This window comes from Primulina tabacum, chromosome 7 (genome assembly GCF_025594145.1).
Source record: "Primulina tabacum isolate GXHZ01 chromosome 7, ASM2559414v2, whole genome shotgun sequence".
Classification (NCBI taxonomy): domain Eukaryota; kingdom Viridiplantae; phylum Streptophyta; class Magnoliopsida; order Lamiales; family Gesneriaceae; genus Primulina; species Primulina tabacum.
Genome location: NC_134556.1, coordinates 11,248,206 through 11,267,924, shown reverse-complemented (window position 1 = coordinate 11,267,924; position 19,719 = coordinate 11,248,206). Strand labels below are relative to the sequence as shown.

Here is a 19,719-nt window from a genome sequence, read left to right as displayed (position 1 = left end):
TGATCATCGTCTTTCGTAAATTATTTGATTTTTGTTTCTTTTGAACAACGTCCCAATCCGGGTGATTCTATGCTAAACTAGAAGAAAAAGTCGGTGCATTTTTTGTACGAGGTGTTTGCCAAAACATTTCATTTGAAAACAAACATGTGATACTTATCAGTATATTTTTTCAAGTAAGATATTCGAGCTAACATCAAATACTATTATACCAAAAGTGTTTCGTGAAATCCACGATCCTGTTTGGATTACAAACCTGACGGAAAATGTATATTTCGCAACATCAAACCACACAATAACTCGATAAAAAAATTCATAAGTTTATACACATAACTCCATGCACATACACCGATACACGACCACAAGATACAGTTTATCTAATTGAATTCAAAGACTTTGGACTCGAGCCAAATTTTGGATTCTAACTTAAGAGACCATGCTCAAGATGCACGATTTATCCATTCCTAACTCACCACATTTAAGAAATCGCGTTTCCTTCAGGCGTCACATGATTAAAATACCCAGTGTCTGATACTGTGGCCTCTCCATCAGCAGCACACAAAGACTTCAGCAATATAATGGCCTGCGTATCATCCCAACTCATTGCTAGTCGAGCCCATCTTCTTTATATTCCCACTTCGTCTAATCGAGCAACCAAATCCTTAAGACACACCAGTTCATAATTCTGTTATTCAGTCATATTTATACCCGATTGTTGCTTTGAGCACCTTGAACTCGCCATGAAAAGAATCGAATATACAGAGAGTTGAGAAACATAGTCAGTCCAAATCCTAGTCCTGATGCTATCAGAATCGATAAAACTGGTGACAAGTGAAGCTGCAAAATTAACAATGAAAAGAAGGGAAATAAAAAAAGAGACATTAGTAGCAAACATGCACATTAGAGGATAAGCGTGCTCGGTTTCATTCATTATCGTGTGTGTCACAACTAGCTTTATTTTCGGGTTTTGCAAAAGGTTCAGATGAATAGAGCCGATTCACGAGTTTTTCAAACTAACTAAAATATTATTTGATTCGATAGAAAACTAATAAATTATTAAAACGTTCGAATATACTTCGAAACAAATGAGATAAAATTAGCAGGTTCCACAGCTCGTGATCTTTACTAAATAATTTTTTCATAAACATATTTCAAATTAATCAAGCTCGGTCCAACTTGAAGTAAAATTCAAGCTTTGATTTAAGTTGAACTCAAATTCTTAGCTCCCCAAGAACGTTTGAGCTCATGATCAAATTTAAACGGGACGAGAAGTATTTAGCTCACTTCAGTTGGTTTCGGTTATTATGCCATACAGGTCAAAGAGAAATTATTGGCCCGAGGGACCAACAATCCTCCCAATCCAAACGGGAACAAGACAACAAAAAATAATTTTAGATATGAGTTTGAGCTGTAATTAAATGATTCTCACCAGTGCATAGAAAATATGGAGAATCAAGGCCAAAAGTGCAAACTCAACAGCTGTATAAGTCCATATGTACTCTTTAATAGCTGCACAACAAAAAAAAGGTGAACTCCAAGATACAAACCAAACTAAACGTCACAGAGCATTTGCATACCTAGGATAACTGCAAAGATAGATCCCGTAAATCCCAACGTGAAAGCAAATGGCGCAGAAACTATAAGCGCGTTAGTCTTCAAGTCAGGAAGCTGTAACGTAAAATAGAATGCTTTAAATATATAAAAATGTCATCCAGAATATGCATTGTCAGACGGCTTAGTTTCTACTTCATCTTCCAAAGGGGGGCGGGAGGAAAATTAATTTCATCTTATTGCTAAATAACATACCAATAACTGCTCAAGGAGGAAGAAATAGCAAATTGTGCTAATCAAGACGAGCACCACAAAATCTTGCCAAGCACTGGATAAACCCATTGAAAAGACATAGTCAAGTTCCTTAAGCATTAATCTATAGCCATATGTTAACCCAGAGGAAGAAATTTGGGTGTATTTGGCGTGACATGTATAAAATTATCAAAATACCATCGACACTTTTCAATAACATGAATTACCAAAATAATCGTACTTTTTTTATTTCTATAAACAGGGTTAGAACTTAAAATTTTCTTTCATCATAAATAAAATTTTGAACCAACAAAAATAATCTGATTGTCACTGAAAAACATCAACAGCTTTTGGTATATCAAATTAAGCTAACATAGACAATAAAGACCAAATGATTTGCAACATGTAAGCATTGCAAGTTCAACGTAGCAAGTCCTAAAAAAGACGGTATCATAGTTGTCAATAGCGAGCGTCTCGCTATTGCACGTAGCGACACGAAGCCTCGTGGCTACGGGGCGCTACACGCACTGCACTTTGAAGTAACGAGCGCTATCGTAAAGCAAAACTACTTAACATTTTTTCTAAAAGTAACTCATGCTTTCTAGGCCCATTTTGCACCATTTTTTAGGCTCAATTCTATTTCAATTCAACGCTGCTAGTCCTCTTTTGTTTCAATCTTCTCCTCTTCTCCCAATCAACCCTAACATAAAGTCTACAATTCTCCACTACTTCTCCTCTTTTGTTGCTCGTGGCTCGCCGGGCTTCGGACTGTCGGCCGTCGGACTTACTTCATGTCACCGCCGGTAATATTATGCTCTATGTTCATTTTCTTTTTTTCTGATTTTGGTTTTTTTTGGCGTGGGCTTAGATTTTTGCTGAAAATTATATTTTTCTGCATTTTTTGCTTCATTTTTGTGTCTTGTAAGATTATCAATGAAAAAACTAAAAATAATTTTCAGATTTTACAATAATTTTACTTTTCTGCGTTTACAATAATTTTCAGATTTTAATTATTCTATTAAAGGCTTTTCAATAATTTTCGGATTTTACTTTTCTGAATTTTCAGATGTTATAATTTTTCTTAATTTACAGATTTTTACTTTTCTTAACTTTAAGATATTTCAATACTTACAATGAAAAGTTTTTTCGTACTTTTCAGAGTTTAAAAGATAGAAAACTTACAAGAAGAAGTAAGAAAAAAAGATATTGGATGGAGAATATCATGTAACTTTTGCTAAAAAAACAAAGGGTGGCGCTTTACTTTCAAATAGTCATCGCTATGCTATTTGTTATGCGCTATAGCCACGGGCAACCTTTGCGCTATGGGGCGCGATTGACAACTATGGACTGTATTATGACATAATATTAATAGCAAACTTGAAGAACATCAATTGTCAAACAAAATAAGAATAGTGACAATCTGGAAGTATAAGCTTTTATGTGACAGAGAAAGATACCTAATCGAATTTTGTTGGCTCTGTTCCTGATTCTCTCCCTGAGTAGCATTTGGCACTCGAAGTATTATAACAGGTAAATTCGAAACTTCTTTCCCACAGACCTCACAAAAGGTGTTTCCTTTTGTGCTAAACCATTTTATCGCACAATCTTCATGCACTAGTTGGAGCGCACCTTTACAGCTGCATTCCATCTTGAGTGTATTTCTTTCATCACACGAATCAAGACAGATTCGGCAGACCGCTTCCTCTTCTGGAATCTCATGATCCTCCGTGACAGGTTCAGGTATTATTTGATCTAATTTGCACAAAGCAATCAATTTCATAGATGGAAGGTCATGAAAGCTTTAGCAAAAAAACTCAAAGTGTAATATCAAAATAAAGTACAGCCGAGAGAAATCATATTTAGAACTAACAAAGTATGCATGAAATTTACTGCAACAGATAAAAAGAGAAATAAAATAACATAGTACATATTTATGTAACATACCAGCATCATTATCTGTAGCAAGATTTTGCTTGGTGGCAAAAGATGAAGATCTTACAATGACAAAATTCTTCCCAGGCATAGAGAGAGATCGTGAAACGGTAGCTTGAGATGTGCTTGCCTACAGTAAATATGCGAAATATTACAAAAATTCAGCACACCTCTTATTTAATTCTAGTCAAATTTATGATATATAAACAGTAAACCATTTTCTTAGGTAATGGACTTGAAGGAAAGCCAGCCGATAAAGAACAGAGAAATATAATTATTTTTTTAATTTTATCCATCTAAAAATATTGAATGAGGTAAAGCAGTTCAACAAGGTAAAATAACCGAACTAACATTCCACAGTCCATTGAGTGAACAGCAATTTTTAAAGGTTATGTTCATTACGTAGCGATGGAAACTTACGAACATTATAATCACAAAAAGATTTCAAAAATGGGCATCCAATCTTAACAAATAAATTTAACTCATATTCAACATATAAAGAACACAAATCTGAAAAAAAATGAAGGAATGCTTATAGACCTTTTCATCAATCTTTGTCACCAAACTTGAATGAGACATTCACATCAACCAAAAAGAGGTACATAACTCATATTACCTGAGTTTTTTGTCTTTCACTCGGTGCTATGGTCGATGAAGGGGTGGTGATCAAAGGGGACAAGTGTGATGCAGGAGTCACTGGAAGGGATGTACACATTTTCCAAGTCAAATTTCGCATGAGATTTCTCAAGGCGGGGCTTTCAGGAGTTGCCTTAGAATCTGGATTTAGAAGATGACTTCTTTCACCATCTAATGTTGTCGTCCTTTTTTTAAAGCTTAAATCACGAAAAAACCCTCCCGCTGAAGAATTTCCATTTAAGACACTTGGAGACTGAGGCAAACCCTTGCCACTTTGGATGCTCGAAGTACTGGTAGTTCTTGGAGGTATTTGAAGAATTAAATCCAGACGACGATTGATAGGCCCTGAATTTGCCTTCGTATTCCTGGATTCATTGCCAAGACAGTCGACCTGTGTAAAGAAAGAAACCTTTTCTCCAATATAACTTTGCATCACATGATATAATCAAATAAAAAGAAACTTTGGAGAGTGTCGAGAAATAATATGCTTGACATGGTTGTCATGCCGAGGGACATGATTAATGCTTGAGTTCACATAAAAATGGCAATTATTTCAACCAAAAAGACCTCATCACGTTGTTCAGATCTGAACAATGATTAACATATATATAACTCAAACACATGAGATTTACCAGACATTCACTGAGATTAATACAATAAATAAATAATTAGCATAAGGTGTCAGCAAGTAATATTATTCCTCTTCCTTGTAAAGGAAACATGGGCACAGCCTTATGTTCACCAAAAATATCTAGTAGACTCCCTAGCTCCAAATTAGTAATCTGAGGCCCTTCATAGGGAGAAAATCTTCTCGACCAATTGACCCGTAAAACTTGGTTATAAATCAATATCTTCCTCTTTCTTGGTTTTTCCCCTTTCCAGAGAGCTCAAAAAGAGTACCCTTTACGAGAATTGAAAAGCAATCTATTTAATAAAAATAAAAAATGCAGAGTATTCCATTTTTTCCGGATGACAACACGTATAAAAGACAAAACTTTCGACAATTTCAGCAAAAAGAAAGCTGTAATCTTGATAAAGAAACTCATTTACAAATATCTTTAAATCCAGACAACCCCTTGATCATATCTTAATAATTATGCTGACCGGTGATGTTTCTGCTATTTTATCCTCCGAAATTGCATTATCCATTCCATTTCCACCCGTTGCTACTTTTGGATTCTCCATTTTCACAGAACAAGAGCCAAAATAATTGAGGAATACGATCAAGACTTTGGACAAATATGTGTTACACGATCGACAGAAAATTTGTAGGATATGTGCACAGCGGCGAAATTATCTTGTCCCCCTCTCGCAAAAGGGAAGGTGGAGAGAAAGTGAGGTGATCTGAGGTCCGTACGAACGACCCACATCCTTGTTCTTAAGAACGAGAATAAAATGGCTCACGGGCCATGATGTACACTGCAAAATTTTTAGCATATCAAATTTTGCGTTTGGGTTACAATGAAAATTAATATTTTTAAAAAAAATTAGGTCAAAATTTTAATTTTTATAAAAATTTTCTGTAAAATAATTTTACAAATTTTTTGTATTTTTTTTATTATCAGATTAACTGTAGTTGGAATATCTCCATATGTTCGTGGTTTTGTTGTCCGATCAAATGTAGTTGAAATACCTTTGTTTGTATTTGTAAACAGATTCGAAGTAATACGAGCTTATGTTTAAACAAATGACTTGGCTCTATGAAGGATATTTGGGTGAATAACTTCGATCAAACTTTATTTTTGAAAAATGTACATCTTCAAGTGTATTTGAGTATTTTCAAATATATGAGACTATCATTTTTTTAAAAAATGTTTGATCAAATTATTTTGTTAACTACCCTAGCTCTGAATATTATTAAGATGTTTTTCGTGACTTTGAATTCTTACATGGATATTGGATTCATAATAAAAATATAAACTTTGATTTTCTCAAATAAATATAAGGCGTATTTATCTTTTGCATATATATGAACAAAATCATTGGAAAACAAAGTTTATAAACAATTTATTTTATTTTATTATTATACAAAAAATGATTGTATGTATTAATTGAACTATATATTTAGAACAATACTGAAAAAAATATAACATATATTTTGAAACAGAGAGCATATTTAACTTTAATTAATTGATATGACCTCCTTCAACCATCCCTCACATCGTAGAAAGGTATGGCACAGAGGTTGGAAGGAGCAATCGATTATGAGTCGGGTTTCCATATAAAGCCAACAAAGCCTAATGATTAAAATCGATTTTACATTTGCCATTTTTTAAATGATATCATCTCCTTAATCAAATGTTATTTTTGTTAAAATATATTATCTTCATCCCAATTATATAAACTAAAGTATTCATAAGTCAGTTCGGTTTTAATTTGTCCAATTTCGGTTCGATTTTTCGGTTTATGAAAATGTAATCCGAACTCCGAATTATTTTAATTTGGTTCAGTTCAGTTTTGTAACATATTGGACCGATTTTACAGATCGATTTTGATGTTACCAAAATTTTACCTTGGGTTCGGTCTGGAGAGCTAATCTTCAAATCTTCAAGACTGAATGTGTTGGGTCGGATTTCTGGGTTCGGCACAGATAGAAAACAGGGTTAGGGTGTGCTTGAGAGTTTTCCAGCGTGACTCCTTCGATGCTTAAGTCAATCCGAGGAGCAAACTGAAGAATGAAATATAGCGCTAAGTGAGTAAGAGAATGCGAATGTGTAAAACCATAGTACATACATGGTATTTATATGGGGATTAGTCCTTTTGCTGGAGTAGGATTCTTGCTGAGATAGAGTCCTGCCTGAGATAGGAGACTTCAAACACTAGGACTATATCCCAACGACGGCTATGACTCTAGCTTTATCTTGATTGGATTTACCCGAATCTCGGATTCATCAGGACTCTTATCTATTGATGAAAATATCTTCATGTCTTTTAGTTATCTTAGGGCCCAGGATTCCCGACCCTTTGGTAGGCTCATATCCGAGCCCCTTGGTGGGCTTGGATTTTTGACAGGGATAGGGGTTTTGGGCTTGGACTCTTGGTAGGAAGGACTAGGGTGCATTTTGATGTGGTCTTGGATCTGCACCGATGTATCAATTTCAGGGGTGGGGGATTGGTCAATAGTACCCTCTCTGTTAGTCTAAATGAAGTATGAAATTTATACTTAAGAAAATCTGGTCAGACTCCGAGCCCTTCTTCCCATGCTCTTCCTTTTTTGTGGTGTGTTTCTTCGATCATGCGTAGCACATCGGACGGTCTCGGAGTTGATCTGTGTGAAGCATAGATGAACGGCCGAGATTCTCTACCCGTTCGATTCCCGAGGTGACTGTACACCTGCTCGAGAAAATACAGGCCCTTGATTTTAGTTGATTGGACAGCTGTCCTGACGCTCCTGTTCCCTATAAATGCGAGGTATCCATAGCACATTCTTACTTTCCTTTCTCCCGAGCTGTTACTCTGCCGAAATTCCGAGCAAATTCCCGACCATCCAACTTCGTAGCCGAGCCCTTAAAGTCTGACCCCTTCTTCAATAAGTTTATTCATTCTAACTTGGTATTTAGGCTTTAAGATGTCTTCTCTCGATGATTCCAATATCCAAGAGCTATTAGACTACTTAGATGAGACCTTGTCCCCTATGGGTTAGTCCGAGCCCCCTAAATCCGAGCCAGACCCCTCTGAGCCCTTAGAACCCAAGAGAGAGAGAGATGGGGGTGAGAGTCCCGAACCCATTCACCCTAAGACCTGGGCGGAGAAATCAAGAAGACTGAGGTAACTGAAAGCCGATGAAGTCCGATTGAAGGAAGACCCTTGTATGAGGTCTTAGCCTCCCACTTAGATCCCAACCTAGGGCCTTCTATCAGAGAGAGGTCGTGCATGCCCCGTAGTTATGAAGCACGTATCCCTGGTCGGACAAACCGAGCTCATCTTCCCCTTGAGGGTTTCCACACGTTCTACATTGACCAAGTGGAGACGGGCCTTAGGTTTCCCGTACCCAAACTCATCCAAACCACGTGTAACTATTTCCAAATTTGCTCGAACCAACTTAGTCTCAGCCGTACCTCGTAATCAAAGCACTTTCTTGCCCAATCTCGGTGGTCAGTATTGCCTCCGTTTCATACACCATGTTGTAAGGTGTTTCTTTTGTAGCAGTCTGGGTCATGGTTCGGTAAGACCAGAGTACGCTCGGGAGCTCATCTGCTTAGTTGCCCTGAGCCTCCCCTAACCGAGCCTTTAGCGCCTGTCCTATTGTCCTATTGGTGACCTTAACTTGTCCATTGCTTTGAGGGTAGGCTACAGAGGTGAATAGCTATTGGATATTCATCTCTTCACACCAGGACCTAACCTTCGATCCACAGAACTGTCTTCCATTGTCAGAAATGAGTTGTCGAGGCATTCCAAATCGGCATACAATATTTTTCCATAGTAATTTCAAAACTTCATTTTCTGTGATCCTGGCGAGTGGTTCGGCCACCACCCATTTAGAAAAGTAATCAATTGCGACCAACATGAATTTCTTTTGTCTCGAGCCCATTAGGAAGAGCCCAACAATGTTCATGCCTCACTGGTCGAATGGACATGATGCGACGACCGCCTTCACTAGTTCTACTGGCCTTTTTTGGAGGTTGGTGTGTTTCTGACTGCTATGACAAGCTTTGACCAGGATAGAGGCGTCTCTTTTCAAAGTCGGCCAGAAGAATCATGCCAGTAACGTTTTACGGGCAAGGACCATACTTCCCAGGTGGTTTCTGGAGCATACTTCGTGTATTTCTCTAAGGACGTAATTAGCTTCTGTTTCTCCCAGGCATTTAAGGAGTGTCCGAGAGAAAGAGCTCTTGAACAAGATGTCCCCGATCATTACAAATCAGAGAGCCCTTCTTTTGATTTCCCTTGCCTTTCTTTCTTCTCTGCATAGTCTTCCATGTTTTAGACATTGGTGGATATCGTATCTCTAGCCTCATTCCTCTACCTCAGCAATTACGTCATTCAACTGTTTGAGCTGAGAGACAAGCTCCCGACTAGCTGGGTCGGGTTCGGCCACCCGATCTAGAGCGCTGGCCAGTCTGGTCAGTTGATCTGCTTTCTCATTATTTTCCCTAGGGATCAACTCCAGAATGAGTTTAGAGAACCATTCCTTGGCTTTATCCAACACCTAATCATATTTGACCATCTTATCTAGGGCTGGAAAAAATACCGAATTTTCGTTATACCGAGGTTACCATACCGAAAAATATCGAATTTATCGAAATTTTTGGTATACCGAAATTTTCGGTACGGTATGGTACCGGTACCGAAATTTTCGATATGGTAACGGTATGGAATTTGAAATTTTCGGTATATACCGAAATATCGAAATAATATATATAAATTAAAAAATATTTTTTTGGTATAAAATAATATATATCAATACTGTACCAAAATAAAGAATTTAACTTCTGTTTTGACTTATCATGTTGGCATAGTCCAAATCAAAGTTCAGTGAAGTACCTCGACTCATAGTTGAGAATTTAAACTGTTGAGAAGTCTTATCTCTATAACCTACCCTTACAGCTAGCTAGAGGAATGGATGTTGAGCCTCGACTTGTTGAAAAGCTGACATGCTTCAGAAATCATAGGACCTCAGATATTGTTGCAAAGATAGCGGAAGAAGAAGTCGCACATATTGCTGTTGAAGTTTATTGGTGTTCATTGATGTCTTGGATCTCCAGACACATGTTGCGGTTGGTATTTATTGTCTTTATGGATTTGTTTTGTATATATTTTTCCTGGTCTCTTTGACTGTCTTGAGGGATTTGTTTAGTATTGGTAATCATTTACCTTGAAATTACAAGAGAATGAATTTTTTTATATTTTTTTCGGTATAACGGTATGATACTGATACCGTAACGACTTTTCGGTATACCGAAAAGTCGGTAAGGTAACGGTATCATTTTTCTCATACCGATATTTTCGGTACGGTATACGGTATCCAAAATTTCGGTACGGTATACCATACCGACCACCTCTAATCTTATCATCCTTCACGTCAAACTTCTCATTACTTTGTTGGATGGTCAGCTGGGAATCCGAGTATTTGATAGCTCGGGAAATTACCAGATTGCGGGCTACTTTGAGTCCTAGCAAGAGTGCTTCATACTCAGCTTTATTATTCGACGCTCTGAAATCCAACCTAACCAAAATTTCTGTCTTTTCTCCCCATGGAGAGATAAGTATAATGCCGACTCCGCTTCCTGTTTGGCAAGAAGATCCATCTATGAAGATTTTTCATTGTTCCTCTTGTTCTAGATGTACTGTTTCCGCCAAGGATTGACCAAGGCTTGCGCTTTTATTGGTGTTCGGGGTTCATACTTGATGTCATATTCACTGAATTCTGTTAACCACTTGATCAAGCTTCCTTAAGCATCTAGGTATGTTGCGATTCTGCTCAGGGTACTGTTGGTAAGAAAGGTTATGGGATGTGATAAGAAATAAAACCTTAATTTCCTTGCCCTAACAACCAGAGCCAGGGCTAGCTTTTCTTGGATTGTGTAATTGAGCTCAGCCCCTCTCAGGACATGACTCACAAAATAGATAAACTGGTAGGTCATTCCTTCTCTTCTGACCAGGACCGAGCTGACGGCCATGGGAGTAACTGACAAGTAGACCACCGGCTCTTCACCTCAGACTGGTTTGTTGAGAACAAGTAGCTCTTTCAAATAGGATTTCAGTTCCCGGAAAGCCTCTTCATTATGTTCATTCCATGCAATATTCTTGGTCTTTCGGAGCATCTTTGTAAGGACCGTGTATCGTATTATCGTAAATCCTATGTTGATTATCGATAATTTATGAAATTGTCATGTGATTATGTATTTGATGTATATCATGACAATGGAATTGAGAAAATGAGTATAAAATATGAATTGACGTTGTAAGAGCTCGAGTAGAGGAGTCGGACGCCAATATAGTACAAAAATTTATAATTGTACAGAACATGTGGCGCCCGGGCGGTAGAAAATGACCGCCCAAGCGCCAAGGTATGTAAACTTAGTGTTCAGGCAGAACTTGCCGCGCCCGAGCGGTAATATGTGACCGCCCGAGCGCGGTACAAAATAGCTCGGGGACAGAATGTCTCGCGCTCGGGCGCGAGAATTCTACCGCCCGAGCGCGAGAGAGATGAGGATAAGAGTAACTTTTCTTCTCTTTCTTTCTTCATTTGCAATTCAGAGGTTTCGAGAAAGAGAAAAGAAACTTGATTTTCTTCCGTCCAAATCGACTTCGAAACACTGTCTAAACGCAAAACAAATTATAGATTCGGAATCATCGCGTCGAGGGCTTCTGACTGAGGTAATTTTCTTCTAGTTCCAGCAGCTCTAAATATCAAAGTGCTGGAATAGCATGTATTTGAAGTTGAATTTCCTATATGTAGTAGAATAACCGACAATAAACTCATATTCGAAGTCGGAATTGAATTATGATATGATTTGGATTTGATATGAATTTTTGAAGTTTCAAATGATATTTGAAACTCATGTTAATGATTTTGAATTATGTTATTGATTGGAATGAGTATGTTATTGATGTAGATAAAGTATTTTACCGATATCTTCAAGCTACATCAATTGGAAACGAAGAATTGAGGTATGTTGCGACCGGGTAACATACGACATGTATCTGTATTATATGATATATGCTGGATTGATTTGACTGATTGGATTGAGAATATGTGTCTATATGCCTTAATTTTTGAGTTTATGTGGCATACATGACATTGAGATTTGAATATCGATGTATAAAATAAATGTTTTGTTAACACACATCGTTTGATGCATACATCGATACATGACATGCACGTTGAGCTATGATCCTTGGATACCCTGATATGATTTGATTGGATTCTGTGGTTTGTGAACACAATGCTATGTTTGGTATTATATGACCCTTAAAAACATAGACATTTGTGGCCCCGATGATTGGATATGAGATTTGGGATTTGATGGCGCTTTGTCGACGCTATCATACGAGTATCCCTTATTGAGGCCGATGTGCCAGCTCGAGCATTGATTTGATAGCGATTCGTTTGATTCTGACATGTGCTCAGTGGATGGGCATTTGACCTGATACCTCCACGACATACATGCATTGCATACCATATATCATTGTTTAAATACTTGTGGTATATATGATGGTTGTTCCATACAGAGCTTTGCTCACACCCAAGAGGGGCTGTTGTTGTCTTTTTGTGTGGACAATGGCAGGTACTCCAGGATATCAGGAGACCGGAGAGGGTACTTCTGGAGGGAGCCACAGCTTGGGCTGAGGTTTTATGTTTATGTCTTGTTCCCAGTATATATGTATATGTATCTATATACCGGGGCATGGCCCGAGAATATGATTTGTTGGTATATGATTGGTTTTGATTATGTGTGGGCATGTTTATGATGTGAGATGAAATACTATATTTAGTATTCAAATAAAATGATTTGGGCTCATTGTAAAGAAAATTTTAAACCCGTTTTCCGCTGTAATTAGTTAACCCTAATCAAAGTGCATTGTAATAACGATTAGGAGCTAAGGGCCCCACAATCTTAAAGAAAGAGAAGCTCCTGTAAGCCGACCTAGATATGAATCGGGCTAGGACGGCTATCCTCCTAGTCAATCTGTGGACCTCTTGGACATTGCGAGGGGAACCCATGGTGGCTAGGGCCTGAACTTTATGGGGGCTAGCTTCAATCCGCCTCCTTCTAACCATTTAGCCAAAGATTTTTCCGGTCTGGACTCTCAGTCTGCATTTTCTTGGGCCGGATCCATAAGCATTTGATAAGTGGCCCGATATTCTTAAGGCCGAACCACATAACAATATAGAAATAGATTCCTGTGGATGTGACAAAACTCACTTTGTTCTGGTCTTCCCTTGCCAGTGGAATTTGATGGTATTCTTGATAGGCGTCCAGGAAACTTAGCAGTTCATGGCCTCCTGTGGAATCCATTAATTGTTCTATTTTTGTCAGGGGATAGCAGTCCTTGGGGCATGCTTTATTCATATTGCGGAATTCGATGCAAATCTGCCATTTTCCCAAAGATTTAGGCACCAAGACAACATTTGACAGCCAGGTTGGAAAATGTACCTCCTGGATGTGCCCGGCCCTCAATAGATCCTCCACTTGTTCACGAATGATAGCATCTTTTTCCGGCCCAAAATGACGTTTCTTCTAGATGACGGGCCGGAATTCGTTTGTGATGTTTAGTTTCTGCTCCATTACCTCACTTCAGATCCCTGTGAGGTCGGTCACGGACCAAGCAAAAACATCATTGTTCTTCTGCAAGCATGTTATCACCTGACTCCTTAGGGCCTCTTCCAACATTTTTGCTATCTTGACTGTCCCGATAGGGGGGGAGATGACAATCTATTCACACTCTTCCTCCGAGGTCACGTGGGCAGCGTCTTCTATCAGGTTCAAATGGTTGTACTCCCGGGATTCTGGTCGGCTTTGGTGCTCGATTTTGGTGGCCTTTTGTTCAACCAGCACTTCTTCCACGTAACGTTTTCGCGCTACTTTCTGATCTCCTCTAAATTCCCGGACCTCGTTTCCCACTGGGAACTTGATTTTCTGATGCAGAGCTGAGGCGACTGCTGAGAAAGCAGTCATAGCTGGTCGGCCAGAATGACATTATACTCAGATGGGGCATCTACAATTATGTAACTGACAATTTTGATTTTCCTAGTGTGAGCTTCCCTGAGTGTGAGTGGAAAACTTATCATGCATATCGGTCGAATGGAATGCCAGTAAATCCGAATAGCAAAGTTAGCACTGGCTCGATTTTATATTCTCCCAAGTCCATTGATCCATTGTAAGGCCCGAGAATTTGATTACCGTAATCTGAAATGATTTGGTGATAATTGAGGTGATTATAGACGGAAAGGATTAGACCGAAAAGACGGAAGAAAACACGGACTATGTGCGAGGGCAGAACACCTCGCGCATATGCGCGGCTCCTTGTCGCGCATATGCGCGACAGTGGCAGAAGACATCGCGCATATGCGCGAGTTGTGCGGAAGCTGAATGTGATTTCCAGAGAACCTCGCGCATATGCACGAGCTGCCGAGAAGAGAAATGCTGAGCCGAACTTCCGGCGCATATGCGCGAATCATGGGCGCGCATATGCGCGCGGCATGCAAAACGAAGATGAACCCCTTGTCGTCAGTTTGTGAATTGCTATATAAATGTACAAACCTCCTCAAACCTTTAGCAAAACCAACCGAAAGAAATCGCCTATGGAATCCTCAATTCTTCAAGCGTTTGATTTGTGATTTGAAAAGATACAACGATCCGATTTCTAATCCGAACACAATTTTGAGATCCTCTCGACACAAGCTTCACAAGGACGTAAGTTTTGTTACGTTTTGATATAATTTGAAATTATGATATTGGGGGAATTATGATTTGACTGATATATTGTGTTCTGGGTATACTGATCAGTATATAATTGAGGTCATATCGAAGAACAGACTGGTTATATAATTGTTATGATTTTCTGAAGCGATATGATTGATAGTGTGCAGATTTGATATTATGACCTGTTATTATTGAAGATTATGTAACGACCCATTACAGGCCCAGTGGACCGCCCATACGGCCCACTGCCCCGATCGACCCAAGACTATCCCGATCTTGGGCTCCCTCAAATGGGCCTTTTCCCTCATGGGCTTTCCATAGGCGTCGTATGGATTACTCATAGGATCTTCCCCTCCCGATCTCAATTGGTACCAGGACTCTTGATATCAATGTACTTATCCTATAGGTCATGGGATCGAGTCCTGAGGAGGCGAAAGAAACCCCTTGGTAGGGAGGGGGAGATCCTATGAGTAACCCGTACGACTCCTATGGAAAGCCCGTGAGGAAAAAAGCCCCTTTGAGGGAGCCCAAGATCGGGATAGCCTAGAGTCGATCGGGGCAGTGGGCCGTATAGGCGGTCCACTGGGCCTGTAATGGGTCGTTATAATAAAAGGCGCCTTTTATTGTAACGACCATGGGCTATCCCGATCTTGGGCTTCCTCGGGGGCCTTGTCCCATCTTGGGTTCCCTCTGGGACCTTTTCCCTCATGGGCTTTCCACATGCGTCATTACTCATAGGACTCTCCACACCAGGTTGGTGGAGTGATACCTCCCCAAGTCTCGAACCCATGAACTCCTGGAATAAGTACATAGTTCAAAGAGACTTGGTGCCAATTGGGCGATAAAAAGGATTGAAGTTGATTGTCCGAGGGGGGAGAAGTCATATAGCAAGTTGAAGGGGAAGACTTTTGAACTTTTGTTATGTAACCATTATTTTGGTGAACACTGAAAGTTTAAAATATCATGTATTTGGTAACTTGAATCTTGTGAGAAAATGTGGGGTGATTTTTGAAAATATGATGATGATGGTTTTGTTAATGGTTATGGTTAAAAGTTTGAAATGTTTATGGTGCAAATAGTATTCTTTCCTTTAAATTGTAATGCTTCCGCGTATGTTATTTATTTAAATTAATTGTCATGGGAGTGGGGTTGTTTCAGATTATGATTCGTATTGATATCGATTATGAGTTGTGATATTATATCTGTGATGTTGAGATTGACGGGGTTATCAAGACTGTATTGTTATGCCGTCGAAACATCAGTGGATTGATTTTGATCTGATTCAGTATTGATAGAGATCGTATCATGATATCGTTGATATGGATCAGATTATGTTTGATTTGAGTATTGATCAGAACAGGTCTTGAATTGAGTTATACATTGATACAGTGTTTTCGATATTGTTATTGCCAGATTGATTTGACAGGCAGTGAGTTCGAGACTTCGACAGAGTCAAATCGACAGAACGAAACGAAAGTTATAAATTGATGTTGATACGGGATTGCACAACTCGAGTCCGATTCGACTTGAGTTTCCCAAAATCACATACTTCATCTTATTGCATTGATATTTGCAATTGATGTGATTGATATTTTTGGTCTATTGATTTATGTATTGAGTCATAGGCTGATGCGCCTAGTCGTAGACGATTGATCTCGTGACAGAAGTACCAGATAGTGATGGAATCGTCACTGGGCCATTGCACATTGTCACAGAGGTTTGGCAGGATATGCCAGGGCTGATGTGCCTAGATGGTTGGCGGATGTGCCTAGTCTGTTGCTGATTCGCCAAGACACCGGATGTTTGGTTTTATCGAAGTGGATAGAATTGGAGTTTCTTCTATTACTGATATTCGATATGGAAAGAGCCAAAGTCCGTGAATAAGAACGTACCATCACCCTGATCGGGAGTGTAGGTGGGTGTATGTTCTTATTCCGATCGGGATCCCTAGATTAGAATGAGTCGATTCAGAGTCACGGAGTGTGATTCAGAGTTTGTATTGATTCATGTTTCTGATGTTGATACATGTTATGAATATATGTTTCATACTATTATACTTGTTTATATGAAATGCATGTATACATGATTTATACTGAGAATGTAATTCTCACCGGAGTTATCCGGCTGTTGTCTTGTTTGTATGTGTGCTTGAGAACAGGTGGGACATGATCAGGAACAGGAAGAGAATGAGAGATTATAGTTAGCGTGGAGATCCGGGCCCAGAAGCAAAATAGGATTCAGCACTGGATGTATAGTCGTTGAACCTAGTTGAGATAGAGACATGTAGTACATGATTTGTACTTTAATTTTGACATGTATATCAGATAGATTACTGTTACGTTTCCGCATTTATAATTTAAAAAAAAAAATTTAGTCCCACTTTTCTTAATTGTTATATTTGACATTAATAATGATTAAGACATGAATTAGCGTCCGGGTCCTCGCATCCATAGTTTCTTAGAAGATCATATTCACCGAGCTTCCAGAATCAACGGAAATTCGGGCCACTTCATAATTAGCTATCATGGCTCGGATGACCAACACATCATTGTGAGGGTCGGACAATCCGGATAAGTCCCCTGGTCCGAATGACGTAAGACGCCTTGTCCGGAATTTTGTCCCGATGATTTCCATGTTTGTCAATCTTCTACTATTTGTCTTTCTGGCTTGATTGGAGTCCACATTGGTGGTCTCCTTGATATCAATGTTTGTGACTCTTTGAGGGGGAATACGGTGTCTTTGGTTAGGCCCGGGCTGATTTTGCTCCGGGGGAGGATATTGCTCCCTTCACGGTTCACTTCATCTTCTTCTGTCTCTAGGGTCGGGACCTTCCTTAGCCCTTTTTGGGGGTCGATAGTCCGACCCTTGATGAGTTAGAATGCTTTTCATTTGCAAGCCCTGTTGTATGATGTGTTCTATCTCATGACCCGGGTGCTTGCATTCATCGGCGATGTGCCCATAGTCTTTGTCGAAGTCGCAATATCTGTCCAACCTGGGTTTCCGAGACCCTTGATCACTTCCCCAAGGCCTCTTTATAAGATGTTGTTCTCACATATTTGGAGGGCCCCGAGCATACTAACCTTAAGCGGGGTGTATGCGGCGAACTGGCCCAGGGTCTCCGAACATGTTGGTCGGTCGGGACGGGGAGTGGAGTTCACTGGCTTGGGATTTTTGGGGCTGTTGGGCGGCTTCTTCCATTGATGGGCCCGGGCAAGCTGGACTTTTTCAAGATTAACATACTTTTACTCCCGGGCTAGAAGTTCGTCATAAGTACTTGTCGACTTTTTTATCAGTGATTCGAGAAAATCCTCTGTGGTGAGTCCCTGGATGATCGCACTGATCAATAAGTTGGACGTGGCAGAGGGTACTTAAATGACCACAATGCTGAACCTTCGCATGTATGCCTGCAAGCTTTCGTGCTCTTGCTGTCTCATAGAAAAGAGGCTGAAAGGAGTGATGAGATGCTTTTTGCTGCTGACGAATTGATGGAGAAATGCTCGGCTGAAGTCCGAGAAGGTTTTGATGTCCCCGGGCACTGTTGTGCCGACCCTATTAGAGTTTTAAAGAAGACCCGACACTTGATAGGGTCCGAATATTGATGCAAGAGTGCAGCGTTTTCGAACCGTGCCAGATGGTCTTCGGGGTCTCCCTTCCCATCATATTCTTCGATATTCGGGAATTTGAAATTTTTAGGGAGTTCTTTAGCCAGTATTTCAGCGGAGAATGGTATGGCCTGAGTCGGGGTATGGAGATTCCCATTCATTTGTCCTTCAATTGCTCAACCTTCTCTCTTAGTTTCTTCATTTCGGCCAGTTGTATCTCCTGATCGGAGGGCGGTGGCAGCAGACCCCCTCCTTCGCGCTTGGCCAACACTTGCTCCATGGTAGCCGTAATTAACTGTGGCAATTCGGCCACTATGAGGCTCTGGTTACCATTATGATTTCTGTTTTCCTCGTCTAAATTGACGATGTCTTCCGTATTCACTATCTTATCTCTTTTCCTTCAATGTCCCACAGATGACACCAATTGATGATACCAAAATTTTGCCTCGGGTTCGTTCTGGAGGGCGGATATTCAAATATTCAAGGGTGAATGGGTTGGGTATGATTTCTGGGTTCTGCACAGATAGAAACAAGGTTAGAGGGCGTTGGAGAATTTTCCAGCGTGACCCCTCCAATGCTTAAGTCAGTCCAGTGAGCGAACTTAAGAGTGGAATATAGCGGTGCTAAGTGATTAAGAGAGTGCCAATGTGTAAAACCGCAGTACATACCTGGTATTTATAAGGAGATTAGTCATCTTGCTAGAGTAAGACTCTTGCTGAGATAGAGTCCTACATGATATAGGAGACTTCAAACACTAGAACTCTATACCAATGGTGGTTAGAGTTATAGCCTTATCTTGATTGGATTTACCCGAATCTCGGATTCATCGGGACCCTTATATATTGATGATAGTATCTTCATGTCTTTTAGTTATGTTAGGCCCAGGATTCCCGATCCTTTGGTGGGCTCGGAGGCTCGGATATTTGACATGGCTAGGGGTTGTGGACTTGGACTCTTGGTAGGGCTAGGGTCCGTTTTAATGTGGGATTGGATCCGTCCCAGTGTACCAATTTCAGGGCATAAGATTTGAACATTATTATGTGGTACAATTTTTAAAAAAATCATAAATTTCATCAAACGTGTGCTTTAGATACACACATAACGTCAAAGTATACCAGTACAATCAAGAAACATTAAAACAAAAGAGAAATGATAATAGCATCGATAATACTATAATTTTTTTCTTTTTTCTGTTGTGAGGTACATAGTTCAGGTTATAAGTTTAATTGTATTTTTTCGGTTTTATTGATATACTTTTATTGTTTAAATATTGACAAATACAAATAAAATAATAAATTTATTTTCTAATTATTATTGTACGTAAAAAAAATCAATAAGAATATATATTATATATATATATATAAGAATATATATTATAT

The 19,719-nt window shown here is 39.4% G+C and overlaps 1 protein-coding gene across 1 annotated transcript; it reads right to left on the bottom strand.

Annotated features, from left to right (window-relative positions):
• Positions 1-202: 202 nt before the first annotated feature.
• Positions 203-5,731, bottom strand: LOC142551145 (uncharacterized). Its single transcript, XM_075660207.1, has 8 exons — positions 5,473-5,731; positions 4,349-4,759; positions 3,745-3,862; positions 3,258-3,552; positions 1,804-1,876; positions 1,575-1,665; positions 1,427-1,506; positions 203-834 (listed from the first exon to the last, which is right to left on the bottom strand). The coding sequence occupies exons 1-8, from the start codon at positions 5,551-5,553 to the stop codon at positions 700-702; spliced, it is 1,284 nt and encodes a 427-aa protein (XP_075516322.1). The 5' UTR covers positions 5,554-5,731; the 3' UTR covers positions 203-699.
• Positions 5,732-19,719: the final 13,988 nt, after the last annotated feature.

Bases quoted from the DNA above. Each gene is read 5' to 3' on its own strand.
- LOC142551145 (XM_075660207.1), bottom strand. From the start codon at position 5,553: ATGGAGAATCCAAAAGTAGCAACGGGTGGAAATGGAATGGATAATGCA. The intron at 1,507-1,574 runs GTATGCAAATGC...TTTGTTGTGCAG, and splicing joins TATCTTTGCAGTTATCCTAG to CTATTAAAGAGTACATATGG. The intron at 835-1,426 runs GTGAGAATCATT...TTAATTTTGCAG, and splicing joins TCCATATTTTCTATGCACTG to CTTCACTTGTCACCAGTTTT.